Here is an 18013-nt window from a genome sequence, read left to right on the forward strand (position 1 = left end):
ACCGGTCATCTCAGTCAGCCAACCCATGGCACCTACTGGGTCTGTCCCGAGATCTCCTGCACCTAGCCTGGCACAGTAGGGGGGTACAGCTGGTGGTGCATCTACTGGTCATCTCAGTCAGCCAACCCATGGCATCTACTGGGTCTGTCCTGATACCTCCTGCACCTAGCTTGGCACAGTAGGGGGGTACAGCTGGTGGTGCATCTACCGGTCATCTCAGTCAGCCGACCCATGGCACCTACTGGGTCTGTCCCGTGACCTCCCGTCAGCGAGCCTTCGACACTTCACGTGGCCTCAAAGTGCACCTGGCCTGGCACAGGCGCTGTGGTGACGGTGCCGTCACTTAGTGGCGAATGGCGGGTGTGTTGGTATTCGTACGGCAATTTGTATTTGATTCCTAGCGACCCTTTCCTAGGTCACCCGCGTGCGGATTGATTAATCGTGCAGTGTGCACTGACGCAAACACCGGGAAGAGAAATAGTGCCTCCGAGTGTTGTGATGAAACCTGTTTGTTGTTCTTACGAAATGATCGTGAGCAGCATTGCTCCAGCAACATGTGCGAGATAAATTAACAACTTTTGCCAGCTTCTTCTTCTTGGTTTTTTCGGTAAAGTCACGTAGAATGGAAATAATAAAATAATAAAATTAAACATAATAAAATAATCTTGCCAGCTTGTGTGCCGTGATGTGGGTTCGATTCCCGTTCACGGCCAACACCCCTGTAGATTATCTGAACCGGTCCTGGGCCTCCCATAGGTTGACTCAGCCTCAAATGAGTACCTGGTGCCATGTGCAAACATCGCCACGAGGGAGACAAAGGCGGCCGGGCGTGGTGCTGGCCACCCACCCCCTCGTGTGCCGTGCCGGCCTTCATAGGTGCTCGCTAACAACACTTGCCCCAACAGTCTGTCACAGGCTACACGGGGGATCTTTGTTTTGCATGTGTGCATGCACTGACCCTATGCAGACACATCAGCATAGCGCTGTGCCACTGGGCCATAATAAGCCATGCTGGGACTCGTGAGCCACAGCCATGTGCGCGGGTATGCACACAGCTGCAGCACCACAATTATCTTTTCCACGAGTGGAGAAAAGTTTGAGTTTTATTTCCTCTTGAAAATGATCTACTTGGCAAGGACAAGGGTACGTGTCAAATATGAGCGTTCATTTTTGTTGTTGACAGTGCGCGACTCCACACGTTGCATGCGTGTTCCTCTGCACGTGTGTACTTTTGTATGTTCACCGAAAACGCACACACACACGACACGCATGACGTGAAATGCCCAGTGCAATGACGCACAATGGCTGGGGCGGTGTGTGCCGCTTTAAATCTCCCGCCGAACTGTTGCCGCTGTTCGAGCCTCGATGAATAAATACGGAGCATCGAATAGAATGCCGCATGTTAACAAGAAAATCTGCTCAGAGAGATGTGGGTACAGGAAGGAAAGGACACATGATACCAGAAACTACACACTGATCAACTCTTGGACGAATGAGAGATATTTGAGTGACGAGAGAGTAATGAGACCTAATTGCATCGTCTAATCACGCCTATTAAGTAGGAGCACTGTAAAACGTTAAAAAGGAGTGAATCGTGAAATAAATGAGTAACTCTTAGTCAATACGTTCATCATCACATTCTTACAATTCTAGATTAGACTGCTGCCACTTATTATAGACAATTATTGTTAGGTATTGCGTTCTCAATGCCAGATGTTGGTCCCTATTTGTTTTTTCAGGATATTATTTTATAAGACCCCTGAAGCTTCCTTACAGGCATATGTGTAATGTCAAGGTACAATTATCCATGTTCTATATGCTTGTCGGGTGTTTACATTTAAGTCACAGACTGATTATTTAGAGTCGGGACAATGATGCCTAAATATTTAAAGCAGCCCATTTAAATCACACACTGCAAAAAAAATGTAACATTCGAAGCACGTTTGTGTTCTAGGGCAGTTATGTTGTTCTTTATGCTTTCAGAGTCCCTCACTCTCTGCTCACAATCATTAAGGACCTTCATGATAGTGGGCAGGCCCGGGTAAAACTATGTGTCCTCTGGCTCCCACAATATTGACCATCTATTTCGACCATGTAGTTCGTGAAGCCTTAGATGGCTGTACTGGAGGAATTTCCATCTGGAACAGATACAATGGAAGGCTGATTGATACCTGGGTGCGGTCAAGGGATGGCTTCATTATGGGTCAACCATGTTATGTATGCTGATGTTCTGGTGATTGTTGCTCATTCAGAGGAGAAGTTTGAGGCGCTGCTGCTCCATCTGGAGCGTGCCACCAAGAGGTGGGGCCTTACCATCAGCTCCACTAAAACTAAGCACCTGCCTGGGTATTTTGTGCCAAACACTCCACCCCCACAACTCCAAATTGGTGATGGGGCAATTGTGGAGAGAGTGGAGAGTTTTCCTTACCTGTGCAGTGTGCTCATGACTGGCTCCGGTTTGTGTGGAAACTACCTGATCTGTCGCTCCACACGAAGCTTTGGGTCTTCTCGGCCATGGTCATGCCCTCCCTTCTCTATGCTTGCGAAGCGTGGATCCCCCATAATGGAACTGGGTAGAAATATTCAGGCTGGCCTGCCTACGACCCATCCTGAGTTGAACAAATTAAAAAGATCTTGGGCAAAGTCCCATCGGTGAGTTCCTCCGGCAGGCAAGGCTGTGTTGGCTGGATCATGTTGCCCTCATGCCCAGCCACCGCTTGCCTAAAGAGCTTTTGTTGGGCCGGATAGAGGGGGCTAAACGGGTGCGGCATGGGCTAGAGCAGAGAAGAAAAGGAATGATTTGGTACAAGAGGATGTGGAGCTGAGTGGACTTGCCAATGACTGGTACCAATGGTGTCAAGATCAGCCTCTTTGGACGAGGCTTGTGAAGGACGCTACTGGAAAGCTGGAGGCAGTCGCCCTCCAGCAACAACGGAGGGCAAAGAAGCGATGTTCACAACAACGAGTGAGCACCGGGTGGCTAAAAGAGCAAAGTTGGCACAGTAGGGGGCACAGGTGGTGCATCGGCCAGTCATCTCAGTCAACCCATGGCACCTGGGTCTGTCCCGTGACCTCCTGCCAGTGGGCGTTCGACACTTCACGTGGCCTTAACGTGCACATAGCCTGGCACAAGCGCCGTGGCTAATGGCGGTTGCTGTGCGTGTGTGTGAATGTAAGAAAGCTCTACGTACTGATCATGAGTGAGACGCTCTCCAGTTTGGGGCTATAGGAGCACTTGCCCTTGCCCGACTCTGGCTTCCCGTGGCTCAGCAGCAGCGTGCGGTCCTGTCAATGGTGACATCCAGTCAGAACACACCAGCAATGTCCACACTGCACAGCAGCAATGTTCACACTGCGCCACAGCAGGTGGCAAACATTCAACATTTACACAATCAGGGAGCTTCTCACTATCCATAGACACGTCGTAAACAACAAGAGACATGTTTTACATTACCTATGTTTAGTGCATCAAGTATGTGTTTGTAAAAATACATATTTATCCATGTAGTATTTCCATAAATAGCAATATTGGCCATGGCTAAAACTATAAAACAAATGGCTGACAACTGCCTTGATTTAAAAAACAATCAAGAAAATAAAAATCCTGCTGTAAATGTAATTTCATGACGGAGTACATTTTGGGCGAAGTCTTTTTGAAAAGCAACAGTGGATTTTCCTATGGATAAACTGGGCCCCTACCAGAGGAATGTGGAATTTAAACCACTGGTTTAAAACTTCCAATTCGGGACAAGCTCTGCCCACCACTACCATTAGCATCGAGATTTCAATTGCATGCAAAGGCTTTTCAATTCACGTTGAACATTTTATGTAACCATGCAAAAGCTCACTGAGATTCAATGTCTCTTGTAATGTGACACTTTTGCATTCCAACTGTTCTTACTTTTTAATAACCGTTCCTTTGTAACTATGGCGACCACAGACATATGTGTGTGTACCTGTTGTCGGTGCACCCCTTAAACCAATTATTTTTTAAATGTATCAAATTTTATTTCCTTTCTTACGATTAATAAGAATTCACCATCGACCAATCAGCAGCTACACATTTAGCAGAGCGTGCTACTTTCGTGCGTGCCCTCTCAGACGGGGAATCGAAGCCAAAACCAAAAAACCCACGATCCTTCTTAAAATCTAAATACTTTCCACTGTGCATTACATTTCATGTAGGTGTGTGTGTGTGTGTGTGCGCGTGTGGTTTTTGTTGTAATGTTATCACAAAACACATCAAACGTTTGCTCACAAAGTGAGATGGAGAAAAGACGATGGCAGGTGAGCCAGGTTTCCATAAAAACACACACTACCGCAAAAAATACAAATCGGAGCTTATAATTTGGACACCCCCCAATTTTTTTTTATTTTCATTCGAAACTGAAAATGACGGCCTCCAATGCCCTCCCCCCCTCCCACTCATTAGTGGCTGAATGACCACAAAGGAACTTTAATGTCAACAGCAGATCAACTCGCACGGATTTTCAGCAGCCCTTTTCACTCATCCCACGGTGGCGAAAGAAAGGTCTGTAGAAAACATCGCATTGGTCTGAAAGTAGTATCGTGTTTTACTCAGTTTTTTTTTGGTCATTCGTACAGGATTGAATTTGGCTTTCTCTACCGAATAGATCCAAAAGCATTCACAAAAATCACAATAAAAGTTATGTTTTTTATGGAAACCTGGGTGACCATGAAAGTGTCATGCATGCGTTTACCGTGGCTGAATTACGTTCATGCAATGTATATTAATTGGCTTATTTTATAATTAACATTGATTTGTGTTATTAGCCATTTCACTGCGATGGCTACAAATGCAGAGATCAACAAGCACGTGTAAAAACATTCCAGTTGTATAAACATGACTGAACAAACCATTATGCATCCCATCCATCCAGCAATTGCAGTGTGCATTATATTAGTCAGTCATTGTTAATTGTGTGAAATGCTCAAGCCCTCCACATTTAACTTGCTTGATCCAATTTCATCTGCTCTTTTTGGAAGAAGCACTGTGAAACAATGCACGTATCGTGCTTTCCGATTAGATTGTCCAAACGTATGAACGGACGCCTAGTGGAGCTGGGAGGGCTGTGATGTGACGGAGCGAGAGGCGTATCCTCGGATTATCGAGAACAACAACTTCCTTTTAGTGGCAGGGGAAACTATCGCCGAGAAAACACCAACTCCCCGGTGGCTCCATCTTATCAAGCGGCCACTCCACCATGACAACAAATGGGGTGGTTCAGGCTGGTGAATTACCATTTCCTTCCTGCCACCACCACCGCCATCAATCTCTTCTTCCTACCTCATCACTCCTTGGATACGCCACTGGAAAGAAATTACTTGAGCCAGCATGCTTCATGGCCCAGGAGAGCGGACAGCGGAGGAGACTTGCGGGTGTGGGACAAGGTCAAAGGGCGTTCCTACCCCAGGTGGCAGCAATACCTCTGCCCGGCGCCCGACGTTGGCGTAGGTGCAGATGGGGTGGTAGGCGCCGGTGCCGCACACGTACAGATGCGTGCGGTTGTAGGGCTGGATCACGCGCACAAAGTTCCCGCACTCGCCCTGCGCAAAACGACACAGAACGCACGTACGCACGCACGTCAATACCCACGGATGTTAATGCCCAAGGAGACGAGCAATCACACATGTCTTCACCTGCTCAGGAGAACGGCTCAGTTACACCGAGGGTCGGTTAGATGCGGTTAAATCCGAGGATTTAACGGCGACTTGCCAGAGAGCGTCACACACCGTCGGGCGTGACTTAGGGCTTGGCTGATGAGCAACACAGGCATACACAAGATCTGCGAGCTTGAATGCCAGACACAACACCATGGGAACTTTTTGTTGCCCATCAAGTGGGGGGACACTATTCAGAAAGTATTGAGCAACTTCACTGGTTCACTTACAACGGTTTGTTCATGTGAATAAAAACGTTTCACAGGTGAAATTAATCACGTCACGGCGAATGAGCATTTACAAGGATTCACCTCCTCCAGTGGGTGCTGACGATTTGATTCAAAGATAGATTATTTTCTCATTTGTACCGTCTCATTTGTACTCTCCGTAACATGTTTCTGTCTCGTCCGCACTGCGATTCACTAGGCAAGCGTGTGCGGAGGCCATCATCCAGCAGCGGATAGCAGAGGTGGGACAAAGTCATTGTTATGCAAGTTCAAGTCGAGTCGCAAGTCATCAAATTCATGACTCGAGTCTGACTCGAGTCCAAGTCACATGACTCGAGTCCACATCTCATAGGTGGGACAAAGTCATTGTTATGCAAGTCCAAGTCGAGTCGCAAGTCATCAAATTCATGACTCGAGTCTGACTCGAGTCCAAGTCACATGACTCGAGTCCACACCTCTGGCGGATAGAATGTGGATGATGATGATGATGACGCCGAGGATTCGTGATGAGCTTTGAGTTGCTATCTCGGCCTCTACGCTCACTCTTTCCATAGGGGGCAGTATAGTTACACCAAGCAGACTCGCTGGGTAAGAGGTGGGGAACCAACTGGACATCTGAGATGCAGCGATGTGCTCTCTAAAAACAAAGTATTTGTAATGGTATCTGTTATGTGCGAGGCACACTACCCGTGCGTGCGAGTACGTTCAGTCCGCCTATCTTATACCTGTGAATACACTGGCGTGCACACTTTGGTGGGTATGCGGTTGAGTGTATGCTAGGCTGCAAAGGTGATAAAAACACCCGAACTGTATTTGTAGAGGGCATCTAGTATTTTATGATCAGTATTGTACGTTTACCCAGGAAAGCCTCACTGGGCCTCAAGACCCGTTTTCAGGAGGATCCTGCCAAGGGTTCGCAGGAGGGAGCGATGCTGCTGCTGCTGCTGCGTGTGATCTCGATCGAGTAATTTTCAGATAGTTTTTTTCAGCATTGAGATGATTGGCCAATACGAGTGACATTTGTTGGGTTTTATTTTGTCCGCTGTGGCATAAAACCGGAGAACCCGGAGGAAACCCAGAGGGAGAGCATACAAAATCCACGCGGAAAGGCACCCACGACTGGATCAAACCCAGGCGCTTCCTGTTGCGAGGCGACTTTTCCACCTGGCCTCCTAAGCCTGTATATTTCTAACAAGCCTATATATGTATCAGTAGCTTACAGCGGTCTCTCCAGCTTAGCCGCATTGTTTTATTTAAAGTCAGGACATCTCCCAACCATAACAATTTCAAACGATGTCCTCATTCATCTCAATGCTTTCGGAATCATATGCTGGTTTCGATACAGCACAACTGATACGTCTGGGAAAATATCTGTGCCGACTACAGCTTACAGAATGAGGGCTTACTCCCCCCCCACCCCCCCATTTAAGATGACACTATCTTCTCGTTTGACACGCTGCAAATTGAAAACAAGCGGAGCTCGACGCAGACGCGTCGGCTTGACGCGCGTTTCAGCGAGCTTTAAAAAAAAAGAAACTGCCGGCGTTGAAATAATGAATCACAATTGAAACAAAAAAAAAACCGCGTCCAATTTAAACGCCGCGGAGAAAACTTCGTGCCACGAGACGGCGAGCTGCACGCGGCGCGCAAGCGGCCAGCGCCGCCGCAGCGCCGCCTGGATGTGATCGTCAGACCCGTGAACGAGCGTGGCAGTGCCGCCGCCGCCGCACGCGGCTCGCCCGCGCCGTCACGTCGGAGCTGCACGCAACATACCACGTCTGTCGCCGCGCCTCGCACGCTGGCAAGGAGCGGCGATCCCTGCGCGCGTTGAATGAACTGGAAACAGCCGATTTTTTGGCAAATGCACATGTGGGGTGGGGGGGGGTTATGTTTCTTTCTGCGCTCGGTACGGTTGTTGTTGCGCAACAACAGCCCTAGATCAAAGCAATACACAAGTGTGCTTAACTGGACTATCTTGGTCACACCGTGCATCCCACTCAGCAGATGTTTGTAAATATTAGGTTTCATACGGACATTTACATTGTGAAGTTAAGAAAGAAAATGTACGAGCAACGTATATTTATTCAACGAATGTTCAAATAGATCTATTCACATGCCTCATATGATCTCCTTCCATGTCAGGCATGTTGATACGTATATTGATATGATCATCATGTAAGGCCTGTTGATACTTATGTTGATAGGTATGCTCGGTCGCGACATCAAAATTTGATCCATCTTAGCCTCTTCTGCCAGAATCCATCGTAGTAGAAGCGTACTCTTTGGGTCTCACTTTCCTCTTTTGCTGCATTGCTGGAAATGCAACGTAGAGAAATCTGCTCGACGGATATCCATGGAAAGATGACGATAAATGATTGAGGCCAAAGAAACTTGAGGAGATTTTTGTTTTTTTACATTATAAAGATTTAAAATGTTTTTCGTGGAAACTTTGGAGACCAGGTTTCTGGCAATGTCTGCGAATCAAAAGGAGTTTAACTTTCAGCGAAGGCACCAGCAGACTTGTGTGGTGTAGCCCATGGCGTGGCGAGATGTCACCGTAAAGCCGGAGTGTAAGACGGCCTCTGCACAACTATTTGAGCAATGCAAACGTTTACATGGAATCTATTAACGGTCAAAACATCTCACGCAGGCAGGTCGGTATTATATTTTTATTTTGCCATAAACTATTTAGCCATTATTTTGCCATTGGAGTGCCGAGACATTAACTCTCTCGCCTGGTATGCAGGAGGTCGTGGGTTTTATCGCAACCCCGACGCCTGCTGCTGTATATTTGGAGTTTGCGTGTCTCTCTCCTCGTGGTGGCGTGGATTTTTCTCCGGATCCTGCGGGTTTTCCCTCCACATTTAGAAGCTTGCGTTTAGAGTATTTGGCTGCTGTCAATTTCTACATGATAAGCCACTTCGTTGAGCTATAATTTTATCAAAGTCACATGTGAAAAAGAGCTGTATATAGCCTTAACTGGTAAAATAAAAATTTTTAATAGTTTTTTTATAAGTTGAAGGTACCACACATATTTAGTGGACGCTTCTTCCTGTAAAATCTATTGCTTCTGAAAATTTAAAATTAAATGAAGGAAAAAAAGAACTAAACGTTAAAAAAGCATGATATTATTATGGGGAGTGGTGTCGCAGTCATTAGCACACTGCTATGAATTCAATCACCTGGGTTCCATGACCAGCCACGGCTAACATCTGTGGTGAGTGATATCCGAACCAATCCTGGGCACCACGTCAGTCACCAACCGTCACTGATCAGCGTGGTGAAGGACGGTCAAACAACATCTGTGACCGAAAGGCAAGAGGAGGCCCTCATCCAGAAGTGGAATTATTTACGATATGTAGTTTTAAAATTTCAATATCCCCCCCCTCCATCAACATTTATATGCCCAATTACTCGGATATATTTCTCCCCGACAATGGCAGTCTCTTATGCAATTTCGGACACGCTCTATTCGCGGTGAACTGTCTAAGTGGAGAGGGCCCTTAAAAAGAACCCATCAGACTTTTCTCCCGAATGCTCGTTGGTACCGACAGGCGAACGCGGCATTGAGTTTTCATCTACAGGCCACAGTGCAAACACGATCAATGCATGGAAACACACATTATCTGGGAGCCATTCACTCACGTTGGCCATTCAATTTCCTCCAAAGAAAGCCGACTGATTAACACAAGGATTACATTCATTTGTTTCTGACGTAATCCTTTTGCTTGTAAACGTGTCATTAAAGGAAAGAATGTAGCATCGGCAGATTACTGCACCGATGTACGACCAGGATTGGCAGCGCCCTGCCGCTCTACACAAAGCACGTGAGAGTCAAAGTGAAGGTGAGACCCAAGGAGGGTGTGATGACACTTTTAAGAGCACTTCCACCGTTTTCCCGTGGCCCGGAACGGCTCCACGAATCCTCGCCCTATCTCCCATGGTGTGAGATTTGCATTCAGGTTGGCATCTGCCGCGAGAGTGCAGCGACAATGCCCACATTGATCGGTCGTGGCGCAAAAAAACGACTCTGAATGTTTCGCCCGACAAGGCGCCCCCCCCCCGCCCCCCCCCCCAGACCAGGTCATTAAAAAAAAAGAGAGCCTCTTTATTCTGGCGGAGGCCTCGCTTGTTCTTGCTCATCGCTGAGAATGAAATGATCCGGGCAAAGGAGCACTGAAAAGAGAAAGCGAAGCGGCAGAAAATAAATCCTCCAGACCATAAATGTGGAGAAGTTCCCATCGGCAAGAAAGACACGCCGGAATACAAACGCACGGCATTGCATTTCATGTGGTCAGCAACCATATTAAGCTCATTTGGCCCCCCAAAAAAAACCCTTGGGCTTATTGTTTGCACGGCTTGGGATTACAGTAAGGGAATAAGAACATGGCCCATAAAAGTTAACCGAAAAGCAACACTGGACTCTCTGTAAAGTGGCGGCCAAACCCTCCCCCCCCCGCACCACTGCCAATCAAGCAGAGGACAACACAGAGTCTCCAGTGTGTCCCTCTTCGACTCTCATCGAGGGGCTGGCACGGCTGAGCGTGCAAGCACAGTGGCACACACGCTCGCTGGGCTCGGATCGGGCCGCCGGTTATTAGATGGGGGGGTCCTCGTGGTTCACATGTCCTGTGTTGCGTTGCAAAGGTCTCGTTGGAAGTTCAGACTTTGTGAATATCTTCTTGTTAGGTCAACACTCGCCGAGTAATATACTCGCCGGATCTTTTCCTTCTCCCCCCCCCTCCCGTCAAGTTCATGTAACCCTGGAGGAAGTCTGCATGCGTGCATGTGTTTAGAATTCCTTTGAAGTGTTTCAGATTTTTTAAAGGATAACATGCAATAAGTGCAGCAACGAAGGTAGAATATATATATCGAAATAAAATATATTCGATGGACGAGGTAAAAATATCAGGTTCGCAAAAAACAACAACATGCAAAAAAAAAAATCCATGTTCTTAAACAAACAGAATCGGTACGAATTGAACGGCGTTCGGGGTCATCGGGATTTTCTAGGATTACAAAAACATCCATCCATCCTCGAGCCGCGTCGTCCAGCATGAGGGCTCCAGCGCCTCACGGCCCCCAGGGTCGCGTTGCACGTCCCACGCCTCGCCACCACCATCGCCACCACCATCGCCACTACCATCGCACCACCATCACGGCCCCGCGCGCATGCAGGCGCGACGGCACTTTAGCGCATCCTGCAGCGCCGTCGCTGCTCCGACGAGTTTCTCAAACTCCCGCCACGCCGGTCGGTCACACCGCGGAGCCCAAACGCATTGGGTAGTACACATTCTTCGGGACCTACGGTTTTCCCTCCGCATTTAGAATCAACGTGTGTTTAGAGTATTTGGCTGTTGCTATACATTTCCACATGATGACAAGCCACTTCGTTGAGCTATCTTTCGTAGCCAAGTCGCTTCTGAAAAAGAGCTATGTTAGCTCAGTGGGCCTTACCTGGTAATTTTTGTTTTTATATGCATCGTCGCACGCAGGTCGTCATTCTGACGGTGAAACTGGAGAGCCCCTTGTAGAATGCTGGCGTCGCTGAGCCATCCCGACGGACCGTCGTCTGACATAGGCCCAGAGCGGCGTTACATTTGTCAAAACGAAACAGGCCGAAGAGAATATCCGCTCACGAAGCGACATTTGTTTTAGTCGGCGACGAGTGGACAGACATCGTGGAGCGCCGCGGGGGCGACGACGATGACCTACCAGAGATGAGCGCGACCGAAGACTGGCAGTCGAGATTAGCTGTGCGAGTGAAGATGCAGACTGAGATAATTTCATAAAGTTGTTAGGGATTAGCAGTGCACCGAGGCTGTAGATGCATATAAAACATATATATATTATATGGTTCTTTCGGTTAAGTCACGTCTAAAGATAAAATAATAAATTAAATTAAATAATAGAATATGACGTTTCGATTGCAACACAAGCAATCATCATCAGGTATAATGAAATAGCGACATAAAATCTAACCAGAAAACTATAGGCAGACATATTAGCAGACAGATATTACCAAGATACATAGCGAGAGCAACACAGGTAACAGAGAGGGGTGATCGTCTCTGTGTGGTGGCCTTAAATAGACAGAGGGGGGAGCGGAGGCCCCCCTTAAATAGACAGAGGGGGGGGGGGGCTCCGCCCCCCCCCCTCTGTCTATTTAAGGCCACCACACAGAGACGATCACCCCTCTCTGTTACCTGTGTTGCTCTCGCTATGTATCTTGGTAATATCTGTCTGCTAATATGTCTGTCTATAGTTTTCTGGTTAGATTTTATGTCGCTATTTCATTATACCTGATGATGATTGCTTGTGTTGCAATCGAAACGTCGTATTCTATTATTTAATTTAATTTATTATTTTATCTTTAGACGTGACTTAACCAAAAGAAACCAAATAATAATTCCTGCAGTCACGAAAGTTCTAAAATTAATATATATATGTCTGGGTTCGCCGATTGGTTGATTGAATAACACTGCGGGTGAAATTGCATGCCATAATACAGTTTTTTTGGTGAGATCACCACCCGACACAGCCAATTAGTGAAGGTTTGTCACGTAAACAGAAGGTGGTCAGTTCGGTATCAGTACAGCGCACCGGTGTGTTGGAGAGAAAGTCCACGACATTTACAATCTGAGTACGACGGGTGGTGGCGGGTTTAACACGCTCTGACACACAAAACAAACCCTGTATTATGGATGATATTGGTTGCGAAAGCATGCGTGCTAAATTGCATGCCCCTCGCAAACATTTGCTGGTCGACAAGACGAAGGGGATTACTACATTAAATCCGAAGGCCTAGCCTTGACTTGTGCTCCTCAGGTTGTCAACTAGAACAAAGACTATGATGAGACCAAAAATTGCCGACTAAATTAATACTGCTCTGCAGCATTAGAAGATTATGGATATGATTGCGATTTCGTGGAAATGTTTAAGTGCACTGCGTTTTTTCACAAGAATTTTCAAATGAGCGAAAAACACGAATACTGTGTGTGCAAGAAAAAAAACCTGACAATAAATACATGTGCATTGAATTAATGTGGGTAATGAATATTTTAACGTTATATTCTACCATTCTCCACTGCCTCAGCCCTTCTGTAACGACAACACTTGTCACATGAGCGTGAAAGTATCTTGTATCAAATCTAGATTGTATCATTCTGTTTCAGACGAAGTAGCAACAGTGTGCAAAGGAAAGATCTAATTTTAACCAGAATTATAGGTAACTATTCTAATCCTTTAAGAGTATCTTGCACAACCTGGGCAACACTAATATAGATCCTCGCGTTTTGAATGATGTCACGGTGTAATGGTTGGGGTGCTGGATATACAATCTAGAAGTCGCCGGTTCCATCTCCCTTCAAGGAAAGTCCAACCATCGGAGGGCAGTGGTCTCCAAATCGGGCCGTCTATATCCACCCAAGCGGTACAACAGGTACAAGCAATTCCATCAGCAGGTTGGTGTGTTACTCTCAAATCTCACTAAAACTGCAATCGCCAACAAGGCCTGGATGAGAGCAGTTCCCTGCGCTGGTCAGATAAGCTGTTGCGGCCGTGCACACGAAGCCCTGCTGTGCTGCAGCTGTCGCTGCTGCTGCTGCCGCTGCTGCTGCTGCCGCTGCCGCTGCCGCTGCTGCCGCCCCACAGGATCGGTGTGCACCCACCCCCAGTGTGGGGCTTCTCACTCCGCGTGAGGGCGTGGGACGGACGCGGCGCTCAGGAACTGAAGGGGATAAATGTCAAAACGATGGCGCTCTTGCCGACACTTGTACCGTTCTGTTATGCCAAAGCCCAAAACAAATGTATTTCTTGGTTAAGGAAAAGGTAAAGGTGCAGGCCTGCAATTGCTTGCTCAGAGACAACAATTGTGCCATGAAGAGAAGTCAGCTGACAGCCATTTCAAATGCACGCACACCGACGTGGAGTGGTACGGGTTGGTTGGCACGTGACAACCACGGACCCAGCAACCAGAGAGTTCGACTCTCAGTCGTGGCTGACATCAGTGGCAAGCGGTACCTGACCTGGTCCTGAGGCCCCTTCCTCATTTCATCAACCCACACCGACCCGCACTGAACCACATCGACCAGATATTACAAACCACCGCCGACACCGCACGAGTAGGCCTTCACTCATCACTGGATGGCCAGTGGGCTGTAAAATCATTAACGTTATCCTTTCCCTAGGTTTGAAATTAACTGCTTTCAAATGAAATGCTTATTCCACGTGGCATATTCACGTGACCGTGCGGGTGTGGTGGTGTGCTTACCAGATGTCACTTTCGCAAAGTTGCGCAGAGCGAAAAACAAGGGGCCCAATTTTCCGGAGCGGAGGCCGATTTTACGGTTGTCGCGCCCACCAAGTATTTAATGCCAATTTTTGTGTAAGAATGGGGAGGGCACACTCGTGATCTCTTAATCACATGAAATCAACGCTGGAATCCCTGAGTTGCACTACATTTATACGTACTGGACTATCGTGTTCATGTACATCACGCTATAAAAATAATTTAAATGAAGATCTGAATTTACGACTCAACTTGACCAAACATTTCACGGAAGATATTCTCTTGTTTATAATCATGGTTGGCATGTTTTGTTTTATGCTGTGTATCAAATGGAATGCAAGTAGCCTGTGGGAGGCATAGCTGAATATTTAGCTGAAATTTGTAAAAGTTTTATTGCTTTCTTCCTCTTGTAACGTAACCGAATCGTTGATAAAACTTGACTCAATGAAAAAAACGCCACTTTATGAAAAAAAAATATACAAGTACCGCACGCTAGTGCCAATCACTGGCAAAAGGGAAGTGGGTGAATTCACCCGTGGCTCGGGTCAAGTCGTCTAAGGCATATGGAGCTTCAGTCCCTTTATCTCACCGGCTGATCTTTGCAGGTGAGATCAAGTGAGTGCCAAAGGGCCCTGTGGGCCACACAATATTGTGGACGTTCGGAAAGAATGTTTTTTTTTATCAGTCGCCCCATCTCTCCAAGAGAAATCGGCAGCAGGGAACAGCTACGCACGCCCGGGCAACATGGGAAAAGCGCCCATTCGGTCACCCCCCCAATTCTCAGTCGCTTTTGATGCACTGTCGACCTCAAAAACAAAGATCCCCCATATAGCCTTAACAGACTGTAGGGGCAAGTGCTGTTAGCGAGTACCTATGAAGGCCGCAAAGGTACACGAGGGGGTGGGTCGCCAGCACCACGCCCGACCGCCTTTGTCTCCCTAGTGGTGATGTTTATACACCGCACCAGGTACTCATTTGAGGCTGAGTCGACCTAGGGGAGGCCCAGGACCGGTTCAGATAATCGTCACTGGTGTTGGCCGTGAGCGGGAGTTGAACCCATGTCGCCGGGTTCATAGTGGACCTCACAGCACGACCACCCTGAACTTTATCCCAGACACTAAAACCGCAAGCTGCAAAACTTTGGTTTTGATCACATTTTTAAAAATTCAACTTTCTTACATCAGATCCCTTTAGGGAGGGGGCGGGGCACGGTTGACAAGAATAATCATGAGCCTTGTGGAAACCTAGATTTTCTGATAAGAGGATCACAGACAAACGTCCAGAAATGCAAGAAATACACAGGATGTGTGTGCACCGAGCCATTGTATATCTATGAGAGCAGGAAGTGAAATTCAATCATCTTCCCACTTCGGTGTTCCCGTGGAATGATATAAAAAGAACGCATTGTTCACAGAGCACATGCACGATGTGCAAGTGTCAGAGGTAGGCCCTTGTGAGTCTGCATCCGAAACAGGATGATGATCCAGCTGTCCTTACTTTTCTGCACCTCGCCGCACAAAGAAGTTCCCGCGCATTTTGATGCCAGATCTGTGGTTGATTTATAGATCGCCGCAAATGCGAGGTTATATTAAAATAAACGTAACGAAGTGTTTATTTCCTTTCTCATTGTTTGGGTGTATTGTTTGTGTGCCCAGGGGATTGACTTTTTGCAATGTTCTCTTATTGACCCATTTTTTTTCCATGAGCAGGCGATTAATTATTTGCGTTCGTCTTATTAATGGCAAAGAACCAACAACGCCTGGCCTTACCTCACACAACGGCTGTGCATTATCAATCGTGTGTAGCATAGCAAGCACATGAAGCGTCGGGGATTATTCTGTCTCTTGATTTGGCGAGCAACGCCGTTATTTTCAAGATGATGGAAATTCCCAGCGCGGGCAACGTTCGCAGGTTTCATTCGCTCGGGGGGGGGGGGGCGAGTGGGGGGTCAGGAGGCGAAGGGGGGGGCCGTGGCGCTGAGCCGATGTGCGCCTGAGAGCCACGGCCGCTCGCCAAGCGGCTCGGATGTGCTCGGTTTTCCCCACGACACTTTCGCGCGCCACTTCGCATGCCGGAGTGCGCGTAGGTGCCGTTGCCTTGACCCACACTCAATGTTTTGGCATTGGCGATGCTGTTGTCAACTTGTGTTGTATTACTCGTGACGAATTGGTGACATGTGCTCATTTCGCAGTCATTTAGTTTATTGACAAGTTCAAGCGTTTGTTTTTCACGAGTGAAAGCTATCGAAACAAATTATGGTCATTATATTGCAGTCTTGTAATTAAATGGGACCGCCATTTGTTCACCCCTTCAGGCAGTTCTATGCGGTATATTAAATGTGTCCTCGCAAACAAAGTAATGTATTTAAAGGCTTACGGCAGATGGACATGGGCAGCTTGCTCTATCTCAATATTTATTTTAGTTCCAAGTCCTTTTGGTTATTCAATGCTTATTCGTCCTTTAAAAGGTGGCATTTTATATTTTGCCCGTTTGTTTATAAAACAGTTAACCGGCGGGTCGTGCGTGTGGTGGGGTAAAGTGTGGGTACTGCCACCTCTTCCAAGACGCCTGGTCAGCATGGGAGACGAGTCCAAAATCAACATTTTCCTGGGGCCCTGCCAGCTCCCTGTAGTGCAGGCCTCTTCTGCCACCAGTGCCGTTAGCAAGCAATTGCAGGGCTGCACCTTTACAGTGTTTGTACTAAATATACATATTTGTTTTTTCCCTGAATATCTTGGTTTTTTTCCTCTTGTAGTTTCAGGTCTATTACAAAAATAAAACTTACCTGACAAACTAAAAGGGTGTTTTAGTTCACAGCAAATCATATTTATCTAAATTCAGCCTGAAATTAGAAAATAAAATGCTCATGCCTGAAATCTGGAATAGATTTCATTCCAGTAGCAGTTCTCCGCTCAAAAACAATATGGTTTTCATTGTTCCTGGGATGAACTATGAAAAAAGCGTGCAGCTTGCATGAAGAGGAGTAAAAAAAACCCATCTAACGCTCAATTGCTGTGCCAGGTGCCAGGAGAGGGGTGGGGGGGTGAGAGGTATTACACTCGCCTGCCAGAAATACTGGTGCAAACATTAAAATATTTCCACGGATGTCCCTGATTGATGGGCCACAGTGTGGGGCTGTGCTCCCAGAGATGACCTCAGAATTGCTACCTGCCCGAACGGGAAGCCAAATCACATACTCATTCCAACCACATTTAAAGAAAAAAAAACTACGGTTGCCATGACAACCAAGTTGGATTAGGGTGCCATTTATCATTTTATTTTTGTTAACCCTTTCTCGTTCTGAGACGTCTGGAAGTTGCAGGGTGGGTGTCCCGTTCACCGCTGAATCTCGGAATGCGCAAGCAGTTCAGCGATAATTTTATTTAGAGAGGCGTAGTGCCGCTAATTTTAAAGACATTGTTACTCACCGCAGAGAACTGTAGTGACATGACCGCACTCTATGATAGCTGGTGCCAAACTGTGCCACACACCATCGAGCATTGCACTGTGGGAGCCTCAGTACCTATAAAGGTATTTTATTTGAGTTATTATTTCGGTTACAATAAAGTTAACGAAGCTGCTAAATCTGATTGTATAAAATATTAAACTTTACCGAAACAAAAAGCAACTGTTGTTAAAGTTGTTCTATTTAATCCGGAACAACACACACAAACTACAACACCTTCCATATCTCAAACATTAACGTAATACTACGTACAGTCATTTTTCCACCATTCATTGTGCGTTAGATCATACCTGAATAGGTGAAATAACGTAACTTTAGTGGCATATTGCGAAAGGGCGTAATTACGAT

General features: G+C 46.8%; 1 protein-coding gene across 10 annotated transcripts in view; it reads right to left on the reverse strand.

Moving 5' to 3' along the window:
* The window catches only part of SEMA3F (semaphorin 3F), a 377495-nt gene that overhangs the window by 20828 nt on the left and 338654 nt on the right, over window positions 1-18013 (reverse strand). For 9 of the 10 annotated variants that reach the window (XM_078609410.1, XM_078609408.1, XM_078609415.1 and 6 more), the window contains 2 exons: window positions 5431-5568; window positions 3192-3285 (listed from right to left, as the gene is read on the reverse strand). In XM_078609410.1, the coding sequence (XP_078465536.1) occupies window positions 3192-3285; window positions 5431-5568 (232 nt within the window). The remainder of the gene's footprint in view (window positions 1-3191; window positions 3286-5430; window positions 5569-18013) is intronic. The other variant, XM_078609409.1, reaches the window with a different exon arrangement.

This window comes from Lampetra planeri, chromosome 32 (assembly GCF_965212315.1).
Source record: "Lampetra planeri chromosome 32, kcLamPlan1.2.h2, whole genome shotgun sequence".
NCBI classification, from domain to species: domain Eukaryota; kingdom Metazoa; phylum Chordata; class Hyperoartia; order Petromyzontiformes; family Petromyzontidae; genus Lampetra; species Lampetra planeri.